Source organism: Castanea sativa, chromosome 12 (assembly GCF_040712315.1).
Source record: "Castanea sativa cultivar Marrone di Chiusa Pesio chromosome 12, ASM4071231v1".
NCBI classification, from domain to species: Eukaryota; Viridiplantae; Streptophyta; class Magnoliopsida; order Fagales; family Fagaceae; genus Castanea; species Castanea sativa.
Genome location: NC_134024.1, coordinates 20,585,805 through 20,604,133, shown reverse-complemented (window position 1 = coordinate 20,604,133; position 18,329 = coordinate 20,585,805). Strand labels below are relative to the sequence as shown.

The window sequence follows — 18,329 nt, the reverse complement described above, 5'->3', positions numbered from 1 at the left end:
TTTTATTTTAATTAAATTTTGTTTTAACTTATATTCCTTAATGAACCCTCTAGATAAAATTTCTAAATTTCTATAGAGCCGCCACTGCTCTTGGTAAGTGATAAGAGTATAGGGATTTGAATATGAAAATTGAAGTTAGGTTGTGTACCTGTGTTTGATTACCAAGAAAAGAAACAATGAATTGAGGGATAAATGTGTCCATAAAATATATAATCCGTTAATTCAATTTAGTCCAAATTGAAGGAAATGTAGTAAATAAAGTTTTTTGAATTAAGTTATAACAAGATAGGGAAAAAAAAAGAAAAAGAAAAAAAGAGAGTTCGCATTGGAAATGAGTCGTGGAAGGAAAGTTTTTTACATTCTTCAGTCGTTGAAAGTACGTTCAGGAGGGAAAGAAAGAGAATTTCTCAAACTATGTGAGAGCACAAACTCATATACATGATCAGAGGTATAATATCTACATGACAAGAGGTTACATTGTTATACTGTGTTCAGTGTAATGACAAAAGCAAGAGATACACAGACAAAAGGGTTACTTTATCAGAATGAGAATTCCTCAGGTATTTCTTGAAATTTGCCAGATAAAAAGCTCTTGTACTTGCCTTGAAGATCTCCACCTGATAAAGATATTATGAATTAATCCATCAAGTAAGAGTTCCCTAACAATTTAAAGGGAGGGGAAGAGAAGCAACAAAGAGCTACCTTTCACTTCAAATGGGGGGATGTTCTTGGACAGAGTTGATTCCACTAACTTAACAAGATCCTTGCCTGAAAATTTAACAAATGACACCACATTAAAACAAGTACCTGTGCTAAATAATCTAATTCAAGTAAAATCGATTACCAGAAAGTTGGTTGAATGGAAAACGAAAGAGAAGAAAAGGTAAGGACTTCAGCAAAGCAGGGTCTATATTCATTTTGTAGTAACAATGTCATAATGTTCTTTATGTATTAAAAGGGTAAGAGAATCATGCTATGTTAAAAATAATAAAGATCTTGGAGCAGACAGCATTAATTGATACAAACCTACAACTATCTAATCCCTTGGGGATGTCTGACCACAACAAGAAAGATGGGAAGTTAGACAATAATATTTCTGAGGCGCTGTACAAAATTACAGTATAGCCACATGCCTGTCCTTGTATTCTTCTTTTCCCCCCTTGATAAATAATCTTTCCTTTTTGTTTTGGCATTTATAACTGTAAACGGAATGTATAAAGTATTTGCATCTCTTATTTCTTTCAACAGATGCAATATCCTTCCCTTCCCACAATAAAAGAATCTGTACTTTGCTTAGAAAGGTGGCAGATGGCAAAGACCCAGAAAACAAAAACAAAAAAACCTAAACCACTTAGAACCAGTAATCATATTAGGAGAGAAGAGAAACAGGAAAAAAAGGGGGGGTGTTGTTTACAAAGATGATTAGACAGTTACTCTCAAAAGGTTGACTCCTATCAATGAAACAGTTGAATTAATGCCAGTTCTTTACTTACCATTTACACTCTTTTCCCCCTCGTTAACATTAATCAGGAAGGATGAGATTTGGTTCTCTTGCAACTGGAGAAAGATTTTAAAAGATAAATTAGACCAAATAAACATAAGCAAATACAATTATATTAATTTAAGTTGGGCAATATGCATGCATTAAATGAATTTGCCTTGGACAAAAGAGCCTTTGCAAGTTCTAACGGGTCACTAGATGAAGGACCGTTGCTGTATGCAGGAGTGAACTTCCCGTCTTGATAGCCTGCTAGGAAGTGATAAGCTGCTTGGCCAGGAGAGAGCTTTGATACAGAAGGGATGATTCCAGAACTGCTTCAATAGAAAGGAGGTATTACACATGGGCCAATGTATGGTAGGGAAGAGGAGTAACATGAAAGAAAATTTGGATGAATTTCCAATAACTTCAGAAAATTTGGATGAATTTCCAATTTGGATGAACTTCCGGTCATGCATATTGCATTCTTCTTTCTCCAATCACCCATACTTTTCCTCATTCTTCTTCTTCAGCATTATCAAATAAGGGTAATTCACCTTTAGGCTGCCCTCTAACCCAACAAAGAATGATTGACGTTAGGATCAGAGGAGGACCAAGTATCTTCTCGAGCAAGAGTTCCACAATCCTTTATTTGGACTTAACAAACACAAGCTAGGGATTTTAACATCATTTCTTCTGAAGTGACATAGATCAATGATAAAAATTGGCTTTCTCATATATAGAATATCTAGACCTTTAAAAGGTGGGTTTCAATCATAATAGATGTAGGGATTATGGTTTAAGGCTCTATGATTTGGATTAATGGTAGGGAAGACGGGTTATTTGGCAATATTAAAATTGTTCCAGGGAAGAGGATATTATGAAATAAAATGCTAGTAACCTTTCTAGATGGTTGTTCTAGAGATCTGGGATTGAATCTCACATTCCATTTTAGTAATAAATTGGAGGAGAGGAGACAACAATCACAGATATTGATGTTGTTTCACTATAATTATCCAAGTAGTTATTGATTTCCTTAAAATGTTCCCTGGAAACCAAAAAATCTAAAGAGTGCATGTTAAAAACAGCCATGCCATCCAATCAACAGTACTTCTTCAACAAAACAGCAGGAAGAAAATAATTTGAAACACATGCCATGTGTTTCCACATGCCTTTTCCTTAATGGGTAAAAACCAGCGTTAGTGAATTAGCAGGAAAGCAGATTTTCAACTAAGGCCTCTAGCTCAACACCAATGATGCTTTACCACCTAGCTAAACGCCACTGCTCAAGTGCAGTGTGTGTAATAGTATTTGCTCTATTTACATAGAAAATGGTTCTCTGCCCCGGCCTGCTCAATTTGACCAACTAGCTTTCATTAGTGCTATCAGTTTTACAAATTTTGATTTTCAGTTGAACACAACCATTATAATGACTGGTCTAAGCTGACCCACATTCTACATAACTGGTCCACAACTTTTGCATCACAGCTATTGATCATGTACTACCTTGTTACATATGCACTGTGCAAAAATCATTTGGACAGGAGCCATTAAGAATTTCATAGACCTATCCATATCATTAAGTAAAGGGACTAAAGAACCTTTACATGGTTTTGTTACCTATCAGAAGATCCAAGGATAACAGCAGCTGGCAGCTTGAATAAATTCGAGCCACTAGATTTTCCACTTTGAAAAAATGGTGCAACACCTTGAGAAGAAAGAATTACACCAGCATCTGCAGACACCAAGGAATCTGTGCACCTCTGAATGGTTTCTTCGGATGCAAACAAAAGAATCACTGAATCACCAGATACTAGAAGCCTGAAATTTGTCAACTGCAGATGTAAATAGGAATGCATAAAACTAGAATTATAATAATGTGTAAAGATTGGAGAACATTGCCTTGCAGATAGAGGAAGGCCTCCCCGTGCAGATATTACTGGTCCAGACAAGGCAGCTAGTGCTTCTTTAATTCCATTTGTATCTGAGAATGCTTTACCACATAAAACGAGTGATGATCGCTCAATATCAGCAGCTATAAATCCCCTAGTTCCTTGAGATCCCAGACCAATAGTGTCCCCCACCCCTGCACTGCATGGTCAAACACCAAAATTGGATTAACAAAAGTAGGTAGGTGTTTTTGATAAGTTAACAACATTTATTAGATGAAAATTACTAATGAAGCTGAATAGTCAAAATCAATATTGGTGAGCTTTGGATTAACACAACTGGGAAGCTATCATATCCCATGTATGTTGGGACCATGAATTTGTCAACAAGAAGAACAGTGGATGAAGCACAATTCCCATGGCCTCCTGCATCACCAGTAGTGACACATGGAAGATTTTTTATTTTTTTATAATTTTTAAAAAGGACGTTTACTAAAGGTTGAAAAAAAGAAGAGTTGTAAGACTTGACAGTCAATAGATTCCTGATGTAATACAAGATATGAGTTTTCATTTTTATGTAATTTTCTTTATTTTAGGTTTAGGGCTATTACTCTTTGATTTTTGGTGAATTTAATGCTTTCCTAGTCAAATTAGAGTCATATTAAGGTAGTGTAAGATCAATTTAGGAATATTTTTACTTGGAAAATAAGTTTCTGGAGCCTTTAAATAGGCATGCAATATGTTTCTACCTAATTTACCAAACACATTTTATTTATATAAAAAAAATAGGCATGCAATATGTAAAATGAAAATTCAATTTCAGACTTCAGAATATCAAAATATCAAAATATTTTCAATTACTAAGGAAGCACTTAAAATCAATAAGATTTAGATTCCCATTAACTCTGTTTCAAAAATCAGACTAGGCATACCCAAGCATTCTCCTAGGCAAGATCATGCATTTTGCATTACAAAGCTTAAAGTATAGGGCTTATACTTTTAGGCATTTGAGACCTATTAGAGTTAGATAAAGCATGAATAGAAAGTGGTAGTAAGTACCTTATAGCGGAGGCAACATAAACAGTCAAAGGACAAGAATCATGTGAAACCGCACGTATTGTAGTCTTCCAAAGAACATTTGACAGTGATAATACAGCAGCAGGACTATCACTTATTACACGAACTTTTGCATCACATTTTGGTGATGAGCCAATAGCCCCATCATGAACAAAAACATCTGAGATGGATGATATGTGACTTGTAACCTGCTAAAACCAAGTAATAAAAGGGAAATCAGATAAATATTGAGCACTATTCTGAGAAGGAGCATGCATGATATGGAGAATACACTTTTTCTGTACACTATCATCCGAGACTAGAGTAAACCAGGAAGGTGCAAATGGTGCTAGACTGATTATAATTAAATAGGCAGTGCTATAAATATCTTTCTTCCATATAGAAGAACAATTCTTACAAAAAACCATGGAGACTTCTATTGCCAAATCACCAGTACATTACAGGATAGAAGAGTACAAAAAAGAAAAATTCTGCAAGGTGATTGCACTTCTTGGTACTTCAGAAATAAAGTGATGATCCATTGATCATTAGTAAATGAACCCAAACTTATTGTTCAAATGAGATGCAATCTCTCTGGAATTATTCAGAAATTATAAATGCAGTTATCACAAATTACCTATAACAAACTTGGAAAAATCAACTTTGGATACCTCCTCCTCCTCAGAGAGAGAGAGGGAAAGAGAGAGAGAGAGAGAAACAGTTTTGAGTGGGCATATTCCTTGGTGGATACCACTATAAATATTTAAAGAACTGAAGTTGAAAATTCTCTAAGAATATTATTTTCAAGGTAGCAATTCCTTGCAAATTGAATAATATGCAACAAGAAAAAAATCACATTCTAACAAACTTATACAACTTCTTGATATTCTTCAAAATTATGTCCATGTCATATAAATGTAAGTATAAACAACATAAACTTAATGATAGAGTGTGACAAGAAAGAAAAGAGGACATCAATGTCAAAAGCTAAAACATGCCTGTTTCAAAAGTTTGCTAAAATCTGCCTTGGAAATTTCTGAAGATCCTCCAACAACACTTCCTCTAACATAAACAGGAAATCCTGACAAGGACTCTAACAAGAAAAATGGGGAAAATCATAGCAGTCAATATAAAGGAATAAAATAAACAGTTTTAGAAATTAATATGTGAAAATACAACCTGCAATGGTTGCACCCCTTTTTTGTAGTTCAGAATAGTTCAAATTTAGAAAAGCTTTATCCTTCACAATTACGCCTTTTCTGGCCAAAGCCCAGTTAAGACCATAAGAAAATCCAGGGCCCACCCTGCATTTAAGAAGGCTTGAGGAACATATACAAAGATTGCAAATCCCATAACCTACATAGTGTATCTGACAGTGTTTACACACCATAGAGTTTGTTACCTAACAATTTAACTACACAAGTGAAATCACATAGCTAAAAGTCTAACACACCCATTAACCAAAAAGCCTATGACACTCCATGTCAACAAAGAAAGAGGAAACATAGTGAGAATGTTCTATAAATAGTTAAAACCTCCTCAAGGTATTTCACTAATTCCATCCCAATGCAAATATCAATGTCACCCTAATCTGGTTGATATATGCGCCTTCACTTTCCTCTAAGTCGCTACAGCGAGGAATGATCTTGTTCTACAGCATTTCTGATTATTAATCATAATAAAATTATTGTCAATGAGATCTAGTTCAAATGACGCCTCCTCCCCTTGTAAAATGCAAGATGTAGGGTGAGTTGGTGGGATCAAAACTCACTGGGTGCATGTGTAATTACCAACAAAAAATCTTAATTAAATTTTCTTCCATACACGTTGATCTCAATTTATGTTTGTGCTTTCAAATTTTTGTGCATCTTTTACTGATATGGTAACCAATTTTCTCAGAGGTCCTTCTAAAGACCAAAATGAGTAATTGCAAATTCCCTCATATACTCAAGAAGGGATTTTGCTGCCAAAACTTACAAGTTACAATACCAACAGAACCCTTTTTTTTTTTTTTAATGTGGAGAATCCAACCAAACCAATCTAATGCTATCAAGAAAGATGGGATCCATGACATTAACAAAAAGATTAGGAATTGCATCAAGCCTCAAAATATTCAACAATATTAGAAAAAAATTGATCTTATATGGTAAAATGCTATCTTATTCAGGTTGATGCTTGCAAAGCTCATCACAATGGATAAGATGAGGATTCAATGACTGCTATAAAAGCAATTACATTAGACTAGGTTTGTCTATCAATCAGGAGTTCCAGACAGATGATAGTCATAGATGGTCTATCAGCCAAATGAATGATGCAGTAAAAGAGCAATCATATTAGGTAGGATTCACTGACAGTTATAAATAAATTATATCGGGTAAGCTCTTTCTGTCAAGCAGGAATTTCAGGCAAATGTTACAAGTCATTGATGGTCTATCAGCTAAACCCTCTCCACACTTCACCCTCTAAATTATCGTGTGTCACAGCTAATGATCCCAACACAGTATTATATAAGTACTCTAACAAGGGTTTACAAACAAAGGTGCACACACAAGGTAGCACAAACACACATGGCATACCACATTGGCACTTGTCTTTTGCAAAAAATACAAACTCAAGGCTAATTTCAGCAGAGTATCTATTATAATCTTAAGGTCATCAGGCTAAGGATCACCTTGGAAACACAACTGTTTCAGCTTTCTCCTCAGCAAGTGGGGCAGAAACTGCATTCTGCAAAACCCCAATAGTAAAGAGATTGTCAGATGATGTCTAGTACTAGTTCTATTTATGTTTGGTCGACAAAAAATAAAAGAAAATCGGGATAAAATATCAAGAACATCAGTCAAACATGTGCGATGCAACATTTAAGTGCCTGTCAGTATTGCCATTTTATTACATCTAATCTTCAAGACATCATATCAAACATTTGTTTGAAACCTTAACTGTCTCCAATCCCACAGCATTTATAACCTTATCCACTTTCAAAAAACCCTTCCAAAACACTCATAATCTATTTTCTCCAAAAATCCACTGCACGAGACTCTTTAATCTCCTTATGGGAACTATGCCCATTACTCATATTGTATTGTAAATAACTGTAGCTTCACAGTTTCCTTCTCTATGCTAATATTTTCATAAAGAAACCATTTTTATTTCACTCAATTGCAAACCCATTCACATTAATCTAACTAAACAACACAAGACCCTAAACTTACATTTCTATAATCTCACTCACTCACATCAATCCAACCAAACAAATACGTATTTATACAGCTCAGTACAGCAGACCCATATCCCAGAAACCAGGAAAAAAAAAAAATCAACAGAATCAATAAAGAATCATCTATCATGTACAAATTTCAGCTTCCAACATGAAATCTTGCAATAATATCGAAAAAAAAAAACAACAATTATCAAATAACAAAAAGAAAAACAACATTTCCAGAGACAGATGAAATGGAATAAAATTCATATAACACACAGGTGTACATATAATAATAATAATAATAACAAACTAAAAGAGAGAGAGAGAGAGAGAGAGAGAGAGAGAGAGGAGCTGACGCATCGGGAGGAGGGCAAGAAAGGGTTGGATGTTGAGGAGGAGGAGCGAGTGAGTGAGGTTGAGCTATGGAGGAATCGTTTAAGAACTAGATTCCTCATCATCCTTCCCTTTATCTCAGTCTTTTATAGCTTACGATCAGTGATGCGAACGAAGCAAATGAATATCACGTCACACCCTCTGCATGAACCAAAGAAATATGACACAAAAGGAAAACGAAAAGAGAAATGATATGTCCACAATATTTTTACAACAAATCTTAAGTGGCAGGATGTTACTGGTTGTTATTATTGGGGCAAAAAAGTAATCTTAGTGTTAGGTTCAAATTTGAACCAATAACAACTAACCACCTATGATTTGTTGTAAAAATGTTATGGACGTAGCACATTTCGAAGGAAAATGCTTAGAAACATTTTTGAATTTTTTTTTTCCATTTAATCTTACGTTGCTAACAATTTTGTTAGAAACAATGTGAAAAACTAACATCTCAAATTTTAAAAACTTGAGATCAATGTAAAATTCAAGCTTCTAATACTCGATTTAGGGCGTGGACAAATTTTTCCAAAATTTTCCACGTAGATATCAAGTATATAAAACTCACTTTAAAACTTGAGTTACATAAACTCGTTTTCTGACCACTTAAAACCTAAAATCTAGACCTCACTCGTCACTCTCCCTTTCAAACACTCACTCTCAGACACTCCTCACTCTCACTCTCACTCTCAGACACTCGTCACTCTCAAGCTTGTCACTCTTAAGCTTTCAAACCCAAACTCCCTCTCACACACGCAAATCTGTCACTCTCCCACTCACTAGCAGACACCCAAATCTATCCTCCTTTAGACACCGAAACCCACCCAAATCGCTCACTCTCACCCTTAAACACTCATTCTTCAAACGTCCTTCAGACACCGGCAGTCACACATTCAAACATTGTTTCACCGGAGACGCTCACTCACTTTAACAAAGATGCTCCTCTCATTGACGGCCCGAAGACCCTCAGTCAAAATCCTCCTTTAAGGTATTGTCAATGATCTTCGTTCAAGTTTGTCTTCAAGTTCACTCATCTTATATAAAACACAAACAAAAGATTTTGAATGAAATGCCCATAATGAAAAATTATATTCTAGAACGATCTTGATTGTTCCCAATTAAAGAAGGAAAAAAAAATTTTATCTGAGGGACACTAAAGAAAAATAGGGAACACAATATTTATCTATGTACTACATTTTTTTTTTTCTTTTTTTGTGAAATTGTAAATGTGGATTAAATTAAAGAAGAAAACGAATTGCTTGCTGCAAGTAGCGTCGGCACATAATGTTCACCTGGGATACAATTGTGGGGATTCTGAAGTGATGTAAGCTATAGGAACATAAATCTGAAACCAATTTCCTGTTTGGACAAAAGAGGTTATTTATGTCATATGCTGTTTTAAAAGGCATGAAGTAGAATCATCATGCATTTCATCTGAAAATTGCAAGATAGTATTTGCTTACAAGAATTTACCTTCTCTTGGTTAAGTCTGTCGGTGGTCATCGCTGAAAAGTGAGGGAATCAGAAAGTATGCTGTGATTGTTTTGTCTCACATTTAGCAATTAGCTAGAAATTGCATATTCTATATGATGAAGTAGATACAGAACCATGTGTTAGCGAAATTCATCGCCAACCTAATTGCTTTCAAGAAGAGAGTATCATGCAACTTAGAAGTCTACATTTGTTAGGTACTCCTGTATATGTACTGTATTATGTGTACATATAAAGCCAAGTTTATTTTTTATTTTTTTCCAAAAAACATAAAGCCAAGTTTTTTTATTTTTTTATTTATTTTTCAGTCTATGTCTATGACTAGTGTTACATAATGACAACAAGTTATTTGCCCTCACAATATTAATGATCTCACAGCAGCACTCATTGCAGTATGGACCCTTGGATCGGTGAGGAGCCAGAGATCGTGCGCCTTGATCTCATAAATACTCTAGTGTTGACGCAACAACCAAATCATCGATCAACTGACATTTGGTGTGGCGGGGTGAAATATCTAGTTCTAACAACCACTTTAATTTTTACGTTATCTTTGACTTTTAGCAAGTTCTTCAAAGTTTTATATCTAGTTCTAACAACTACTATAATTTTTATTGATTTTGTAGGACCCAGGCCCACTTGATTGCCGTGGTCGCTCTAAGGAGATGGCAAAGATATCGATGCTGGACAATTGGGTGATAGACATTATCAAGTTGGTGGGGCTAGAAGAATTGTTTAGGGCCCCGTCTAGAGAGATCAATCATGGCCTAATATCAGCTCTAGTTGAGCGATGGCGGCCAGAGACCTATACGTTTCCTGTTCCACATAGTAAGATGTCAATCACCCTGCAAGATGTGGAGGTCATTTTGGGACTTCTTATAAATGGTGAGGTCTTGGTTGGGTCGACTGGTGGGGGTGATTGGAGGATTCCATGAGCGGAGTTGCTTGGTTTTCAAGTTCTAGAGAATGACAAGAAAACTTTGGTGGGGCAAAGAATTCTCATCAGCCGCATTGTTAAGCGCATTGCAGAGCCACTGCCTCATGATACAACGAAAATTTAGATACATCAGTATGCTCGGTGCTATATTTTAGCGCTACTAGGGGATACGATTTTTGTGGACAAGTCGGGAGATAAGGTGCATCTGATTTTCTTGGAATTCTTGCGAAACCTTCGTGATTTGCCACAGTATAGTTGGTGTAGTGCTTGCCTAATATGGTTGTACAGAGAGTTGTGTTGGGCAAGCCATAAAGATCATTCGCAAATTGGTGGGGCGTTGCAATTGGTCCAGTATTGGGCATGGGCGAGGTTCCCATTCTTGTGCCCGAAGATAGAGCCCTCACCTGGATGTGATTATGGCCCATGACCAAAAGCTCCACTTGCATTTAAGTAAGTATTTTCATGATATTCAGTGTGTCATACAATACTCTTCTTAGTAACTAAGTGGTATTATCTTATCTTATGTTATTCGCTCGTAACTGTAGGTGGGTGTGGGTGCCAAGCCCGAAGAATAGGCCATTCAACATGGCGTTGGTTTACTATCGTGAGCAATTAGTTAGAATACAACAGGGCCAGGCAATAATATACAAAAAAATTCTGTTTGGTTATGCTCAATAACCATTATTATTATTATTGTTGTTGTTGTTGTTATTTGTTTCGAAAAAAAAGGAAGTCAAATTCAATTGATCAAGAAAATCAAGAGTGCCACTCACCATTGTAACTACCATATTATCCAGAAAAAAGTTGTTTAAAATGATAATAATAAAAAAGTTTCCATATCATTAAAAAATATATATACTATGTCATTACCCCTTTACATATTTTTTTAACTACACGATCAATATTGCTTACTTGAAAATTTTCCTGCCAATTGTTGCTATAATATATTAATATATTTATATCTCAAACTGTCAAACCATTTGTGAAAGAGAAAAAAAAATACAAATTCAAAATTATAGGAATCATTTATTACTATGAAAAAAATTATCCGTTGTCAAAGAGTCAAAGACATGTAGTGGCCCAACTCCTAAACAAAGCATCTTGTAACCCAAATTAAGAGCCATAGTCATCTCTTCCTACGTAGAGTATGTAGTTCCACCCTAGATTGATAGTCCAAAGGCATTCTGATGGGAAGTAGACAATAAAAATATTCGACTCCTTGGCTACCAAGAACAAGCTTCCACGGAATTTAATATTAGCACACAACTTCTTCCACTTATTAATATTCTAGGCACCTCAATTCCTGCCCAAGTCTTTAACTGGATCACCTTAGATTAAGATGAGTGCTCTGGGAAAATTGTAATTCCAAACAAAATTTAAATTCCAGACAAATATGAAAAGGGAGGAGGGGGAGAAAATTTTGGCTTAATGATAGAATTGGGACTTCCCTACCTCGGCTATACAATATCTTGCTCCCAGATTAGCTGCTTTGAGAATTGAACTTTGTCCTTGTCATTTTGGAAAGTCTACTTTGGGTCTAGTGATGTTTGGGGGGGGGGGGTGGGTGGGTGGTGTGAGGGCTTAAGGGGGCTTATTTTCCAATCAACTACAAATTATTTACAATTTTACCACAATTTGAAGAGAGTGAATTTTGTTTGGCCATGTTCACTTTTGTGATTAAAAAGATTTTGACCTCACTGTCACATTTTAGACCATGTTCACTGTCATCTTGACTTTTTAGAGCATGTTCACAGTCATATTTTGTTATTGAATTTTGTTTTACATTTTAAGATTTTATCATAATTGTTTTTTGTTTCTATTGTAGATTATGTGACAGCCATATAAGACAGACTTAGGCCACCTTCCTGCCTTTTGCGTTGCAGGGAGGGATATGTGGACGACAAGGGTGCCACATGTGTGTTTTTGCATAGTAGAGACACACCACTCAAATCGTGTCCTTCGATAGTTTGGGTTGGCGCAGGAGGAGCCCGCCCATGTTGACACCGGTGCAAGACTGCATACAATAGACTTGCATGGGAAGGTGGACAAAAATTGGAGGGAGGAACACGCATCGTATATCCGAGAATGGGATACTCGACAACAACGAGTTTGTCATGCACCTCCCCAGATTGGTGAGATGCTCTGCAATCATGCCTATTACCGTTGTACCGTCCAATCACTCAAAAATATGTTGACCACAACAGTGCTAAATTAGATATAATGGTAATGTGTTCTAATTAGATTTTATTGCCTGTTTTTTTTTTTCTTCAGTAGATGTATGAACGTAGAATCAATTGATTTCTTTCTTTGGATTTGGAATATTACCAATATTAGCAATTAATAAGTACTAATATATACATTCTGTAATTGATATATAAATGTCTCAAATTTGATTGTACTAGTTCCTTTTTATTTCAGATTGAAAGCCATTTAGTGTTGTTGAAGCTGCTACCTGTAGGCAGCCCAGGATGTCTGATGCAATAAAATTACAATTCATCATTCTACCATCATTTTACAACCCAAGCGGTATACACATGTGAGGACCCACATATACGATGACCATCCATTGTCCATGGAGATTGGGCTCCATGACTGCCGCGACATATTACTTGCAGGACTCATCCACGCATTTTGCACAAAGTTTGACCTTCGTCGACCTACTTATTAGAAAATGTTTGTTTTTCTTGAGGGCACAAATTGTTAATGTGTGCTTCACCTCCACTTTATTGGCAAAAGTCAACTATTTGCACAAATTCATCCCCTCTCTCCAAGTAGACACAAATGGTATCTCAATATTTGAAGGATCAATCATATTTGCCCAAGTATTTGCTAAAAACAAGGCAGGAAGTGAGTAGCAGATTGTGTTCGTAATGTTTTGGACACTAATAACATTGTTTGCATCAGGTTCACTACGGTTAAATATCTCATCGTCATCAGTGTCTCCCTCAATGTCCCTCTTAAAGTCCCCTCGTTCAATCCTCTCTTCATACTCATCTCTATCTAGAAATCTTCATCGTTAATGGCAGTCTCATCAACATAGTCGTCATCATCATCATTATCATCATCATCATCATCCTCTGGATGTATAGAATACTCATATTGAGCATCCGGAACTGTAACTTGTAAACATGTGGTTGTTTGTTGGATTTCCTCGATACTAACTTCTGCACGTGGTTCCAACTGTATGTACAACTCAATACCACTTATTTTAGGTATTCTCTCCAACTTGTCAAACATGATCTTTATATGTCTGTCTGCTTCTATCGCCATGTACTTATAATAAATTCGGTGCTTCAGGACTGCATGTGGCATATGATAAGTAATTTGTAGGTTGCGCACAGTAGGATTCACACACAATTTTTCCATAACTATCATCTTCAATTCATCAAGGGTTTTCAACCTACGATCAATTTGGGTATAATTGTACTTTATACTTGGCCCTTCAAATGGCAATCCCTTGTTCACATTGGCATTCTTAAGCGGACCGCTGTAGTATAAGATTATATCAATTACAATCATTGTGAACCTATTAGAGTCAAGTTACTATGTTAGTTAAAAAACATTTTATCTAGTCAAACTACACAAAGTACAAAACAAATACATTACATATTAGAAGCCTTATAATTTCACATGGATTTTTTTAAGAGAGATTTTACTCACAACTTATGTTAACATTTGTTATTTTTAGTTGATAGTAACACATTTTAAAAATAGGGTTTAATGTGAACACACTCCCCCCTCCCAAATAATACAAGAAAAAAAAAACAACATCAAAACTATATAATTTGTTCAAGTCTTTAATAAAGGACAGTTAGTTAGCGCAAGGAAATTGTAACCACTTGCCATAGCTATAGAGAGAATATAGTCACTTGGTGTAACCACGGCTTCTAAGACCCAACTTTTATTATAGTTTTTTGATGAAGTGGATCCTCATCTAGGCAGAGCCCTTTGGACCCACTCCTAGGAATTAAACCCAACTTTTCTTATTTATCATATGCTTAAATTCAAGTTACATTTGATGTGTTTTTCGGTTAACATTACACCACCTATTATTTTCTAATTGGAGAAATATGTCATCTAATCCCCTTTCAATTTATTTGTTTTTCCCATAACCACCATGCTCACCAAATATCAAGCCTATCAAAGATTAAGAATCATCTCATCTATGCCAAAGGCCTCTTAGCCTGGTGGCCCCTCTGGCCCTCCACTAATAGGGCGAGCTCAAGCTCTGGTTCAACCCACCAACTCCCTCTATAGGGTGAGCAACTATAATAAACTTGAATGCAGAAAACTGTTTGCATTACAAAGATCAATATATTTCACTTTCACATAGTCAAATATTTGTTCTTTTTCACTATGTCAATCTTGAAGCAAGAAACACTCACTAATTGTAGTGAGTCACAAGAGTTACTCACACAAGAACAATTTGATGAAAACACAAACCATTTACAACAAAATCCTCAACCTAAATTAGTTATCCCAGAAATGCCATTAAATATTTTCTCAAGTATCTAAATAGTCAAACTCTTTAACCCACACCCCACAAATAATACCCAACTACAATGACAATCAAATCAAAACCCTTACCTGAGATGTAAATTTGTTGAGAGGGAGGAGCAGTGACAGAGAGTGGCAATGTGGTGTGAGATCAAAGACAATGTGGTGTGAGAAGTGTGAGTGTTATGGGTGAGAGTTATGTGTGAGTGTAGATGCGTATCTGTATTTTATACAATTTTGCCCAACAAAAATCAAGTCTATAAGACTCGAGATCCAAGTATATTTTAATTAAATATCGAGTCTTATAGACTCGAGATCTATGTGACATAACCATATTTCCTGAAGCAAATCGAGTCTTAAAGAATTGGTTTCGCTTTGTAGAAATCGAGTCTTTAAGACTTGAGATCTATGTGGCACAATAGTGTCCAACTCATCAAGTACAAAACGAGTCTTTAAGTATCGAGTTTTTATATAGATCTCGAGTTTCTAAAACTCGAGACGCTAGTTTGCTAAAACCTTTCAAACATGTGTTAATTTACTATATTCTATCCCCTTACTATGCTAGTCCCCAAATATCCCCAACATTTTTACAAACTTGTTGGGGGTGGCTAGGAACAAGTAAAGTTGTACAACTTTTGTCTCACTTCTATCGCTTACAATTTGCCACGTAGCAAGGAGTCCAAATCTTCTGTCCCACTTTTCCTGCTCCACTCTATACTCCAATAAAAACTTGATACGTGTTCACCTAATTAATTAAATACTACTATTAATTAATAACGGTAGCATTAATAAGTCAATAATGATAGTATTTAATTAATTAGGTGAACACGTGTTAAGTTTTTATTGGTGGAGTATAGAGTAGAGTAGGAAAAGTGGGACAGAAGATTTGGACTCCGTAGCAAGTTGTAGCAAAATTTGTGCAATTTCATGTTGTTCTAACATTACTTGGGTGGTGAGTGGTTAATGCTAAAGTAAAAACATGTTGCCCTTCAATAATGGTTGACACAAATATATAGTGTTTTTTATATAGAAATGATTAGATATTTTCGGAATATATATATAGTGACATGATACTTATTTTTCTCACAATTACGATGTATTTCACTAATTAAATTCATAATAAGACTGATCATAAATGTGAGAGAAATGAGCATTACCAAATGGGCAAAACTTAGGCACATTACTTAAGTGTTATTTCTTAGGTTCTGTTTTTAAAATTCTGTCATGTGGATTTTTTTTTCATGGGATGAAAATGTATTTTTTAATTAAGTAGCCATATGACTAAATCCTAAGAGGGGAATTTAGGGAGTAGCACCTAAAGTACTGTACCTAAGTTTTGTCCTTATTGAAGTACCTTATAATTTTTCTAGTTTTTACTTTACTAGGTTTTATGTTAAATGTGTGAAAATGACCTAAAAACTAGTAATTTAGGAGCTGTTTGGTAAGGTGTTTTGAGCAACAGTTTTTAGTGTTTAAACGACATTACACATATTTTCACACATTTTTTCACCCATACATATTTTTAAAAAATACAAATAACATTATTAGAACAATATTACCGAACGGCTCCTTACTTTTTTAAAAACCAGTTCTATTCAAAATTTTCTTAAAAAAAAAAAAAAAAGTTTGAGAAATAAAGCAAGGGGCAAGACAAGAAGCTTGATACCAAGGGACGTGTAGGGAGAGTGAGCAACAGAATAGGGTTGAAGTTGACAAAATGGACGGTACAAATGGGCCGGGTCATTCATCAATGTTGAGTGTATCATTGCATATGGGCGATTTTATTTCGCTTCGATTCGATACACATTTTGAAATAAGTACATTACATATATAATGTACTTCCATAAATGCAATAGGAACCATGGACCTCTATTCATCAAAAAAAAAAAGAAAAAAAAAAGGAATCATGGGCCTCTCGTCCCATCCTCTCTTGTCCCATCCTCTCTTTACACAGGTAGTAGTGTAGTGTGTAGATAGAGGTGAACGTATCTAGTTATTCCTAGCGGGGTGGTTCTAATACTTACGTAGTAGACCAAAAACTCTTCTAAAAAATGAGTCATTTATAAAAAAAAAAAAAAAGAAGAGAATTTTTCTCATTTTTGTGTGTTTATTAACATATAGGAAAACATTTGTCGGTATTTGGTACACTCAAAGAAGTAGTATCATTTTTTTTTTTGGTGCAATTCAAAATCATGTATACCATTTCTGTAATAATACACCAAATGGTTACGAGTAATTCCCAAATCTGCAACACGTACAGATAATTCCCAACCAGCCACTTCACAACTTCTAACTCATTCAAATATAGATAAAGAACCCAAATATCCAACACACTAATAAAGAACCCAAACTCCACTAATTCAATGACGCCCTCACTTTTCGATCAAACAAAATGAAAATTAAAGAAAAAAAAATCGCACAAAATTCGAAACCTTAGATTCACTAATTTTGTAGAAAAATGATAGCAAATTTGCAAAAGAAATCAAAATAACTGCAAGTAAACTTATTGTGATTTTCGAGTAGCCAGATTCCTATGATTGTCAAAGAGCTAGGATTTAGATTTAGGGCTTTAAGAGAGTGAAAGTGGGAGGGGGTGAGAGGCTTATAAAGAGAAGAGAGATAGAGACAAAGGGAGAGAGAGAGAGGGGGGGGGGGGGGACGCTTACCAGTGAAGTCCAACATGAGAATAAGATTGTTTTTCTTTGACCAATTTTTTATTGTCCTTTGACCCACATTTTTTGATATTACCAAATATTGAAAAATTCAAAGAAGGTTTTCCGCTAAAACAAATGAAGCAACATAACATAGAGATGAGATGAGAGAGAAATTGGAGATGCGGCGATAAAAGAGAGATGAGTATTTTGAGGGGTGATAATATAATAAGGGTAAAAAAAGAACATATCTAATAAAGTAGAGACATTTACAATTTCAACAATGATGATGATGCTTCTTAAACTCTAATTACTCTATTGGCATTAGTTCCACTTCTAATGACTCCTTGTCGTATGTCGCTAATGGTGGTGGTGTATGGTATGGGTTGGTGAATTAATAAGAGATTGCAAAAGATTGTGGGTAAAAGGGAAATAAATTATTTTATGATGTAAGGCATGATTCCTATTGTTAGATTCTTTATATGCCATATGTCTTTCATCTAACTAAAAATGGGAGCAAATGAGAGGATTTTTAATGGGAGCAAATGAGAGGATTTTTAATGGGAGTGGAGCCAAACCTAATGAAAAAAAATTATTTTATTTATTTATTTAAAAAATTATTTTATTTATTTTATATGTAAAAAACCCCACTTTTGGCTTCTTTCTTTATTTTTTTTAAAGAAGATTTTGGCTTCTTAATTTATGTGAGTTTATGATACATTTAATATCAATTGTATTTTATTTT

The 18,329-nt window shown here is 35.1% G+C and overlaps 1 protein-coding gene across 2 annotated transcripts; it reads right to left on the bottom strand.

Annotated features, from left to right (window-relative positions):
- Positions 1-300: 300 nt before the first annotated feature.
- Positions 301-8,152, bottom strand: LOC142619132 (uncharacterized). Of its 2 annotated transcripts, none has more exons than XM_075792201.1 (11): positions 7,981-8,152; positions 7,094-7,149; positions 5,602-5,726; positions 5,421-5,515; positions 4,426-4,631; positions 3,380-3,568; positions 3,098-3,298; positions 1,659-1,812; positions 1,494-1,557; positions 703-768; positions 301-617 (listed from the first exon to the last, which is right to left on the bottom strand). In XM_075792201.1, the coding sequence occupies exons 1-11, from the start codon at positions 8,080-8,082 to the stop codon at positions 541-543; spliced, it is 1,335 nt and encodes a 444-aa protein (XP_075648316.1). In that variant the 5' UTR covers positions 8,083-8,152; the 3' UTR covers positions 301-540. The 2 variants fall into 2 exon arrangements, with proteins under 2 accessions (XP_075648316.1, XP_075648317.1); XM_075792202.1 differs by having other exon boundaries at positions 5,602-5,676; positions 7,981-8,120.
- Between the last annotated feature and the right edge of the window lie 10,177 nt (positions 8,153-18,329).

Bases quoted from the DNA above. Each gene is read 5' to 3' on its own strand.
- LOC142619132 (XM_075792201.1), bottom strand. From the start codon at position 8,082: ATGATGAGGAATCTAGTTCTTAAACGATTCCTCCATAGCTCAACCTCA. The intron at 5,727-7,093 runs GTGATCCTTAGC...TCTTAAATGCAG, and splicing joins GAAACAGTTGTGTTTCCAAG to GGTGGGCCCTGGATTTTCTT. The intron at 1,558-1,658 runs GCAAATTCATTT...ATCTTTCTCCAG, and splicing joins CAAAGGCTCTTTTGTCCAAG to TTGCAAGAGAACCAAATCTC.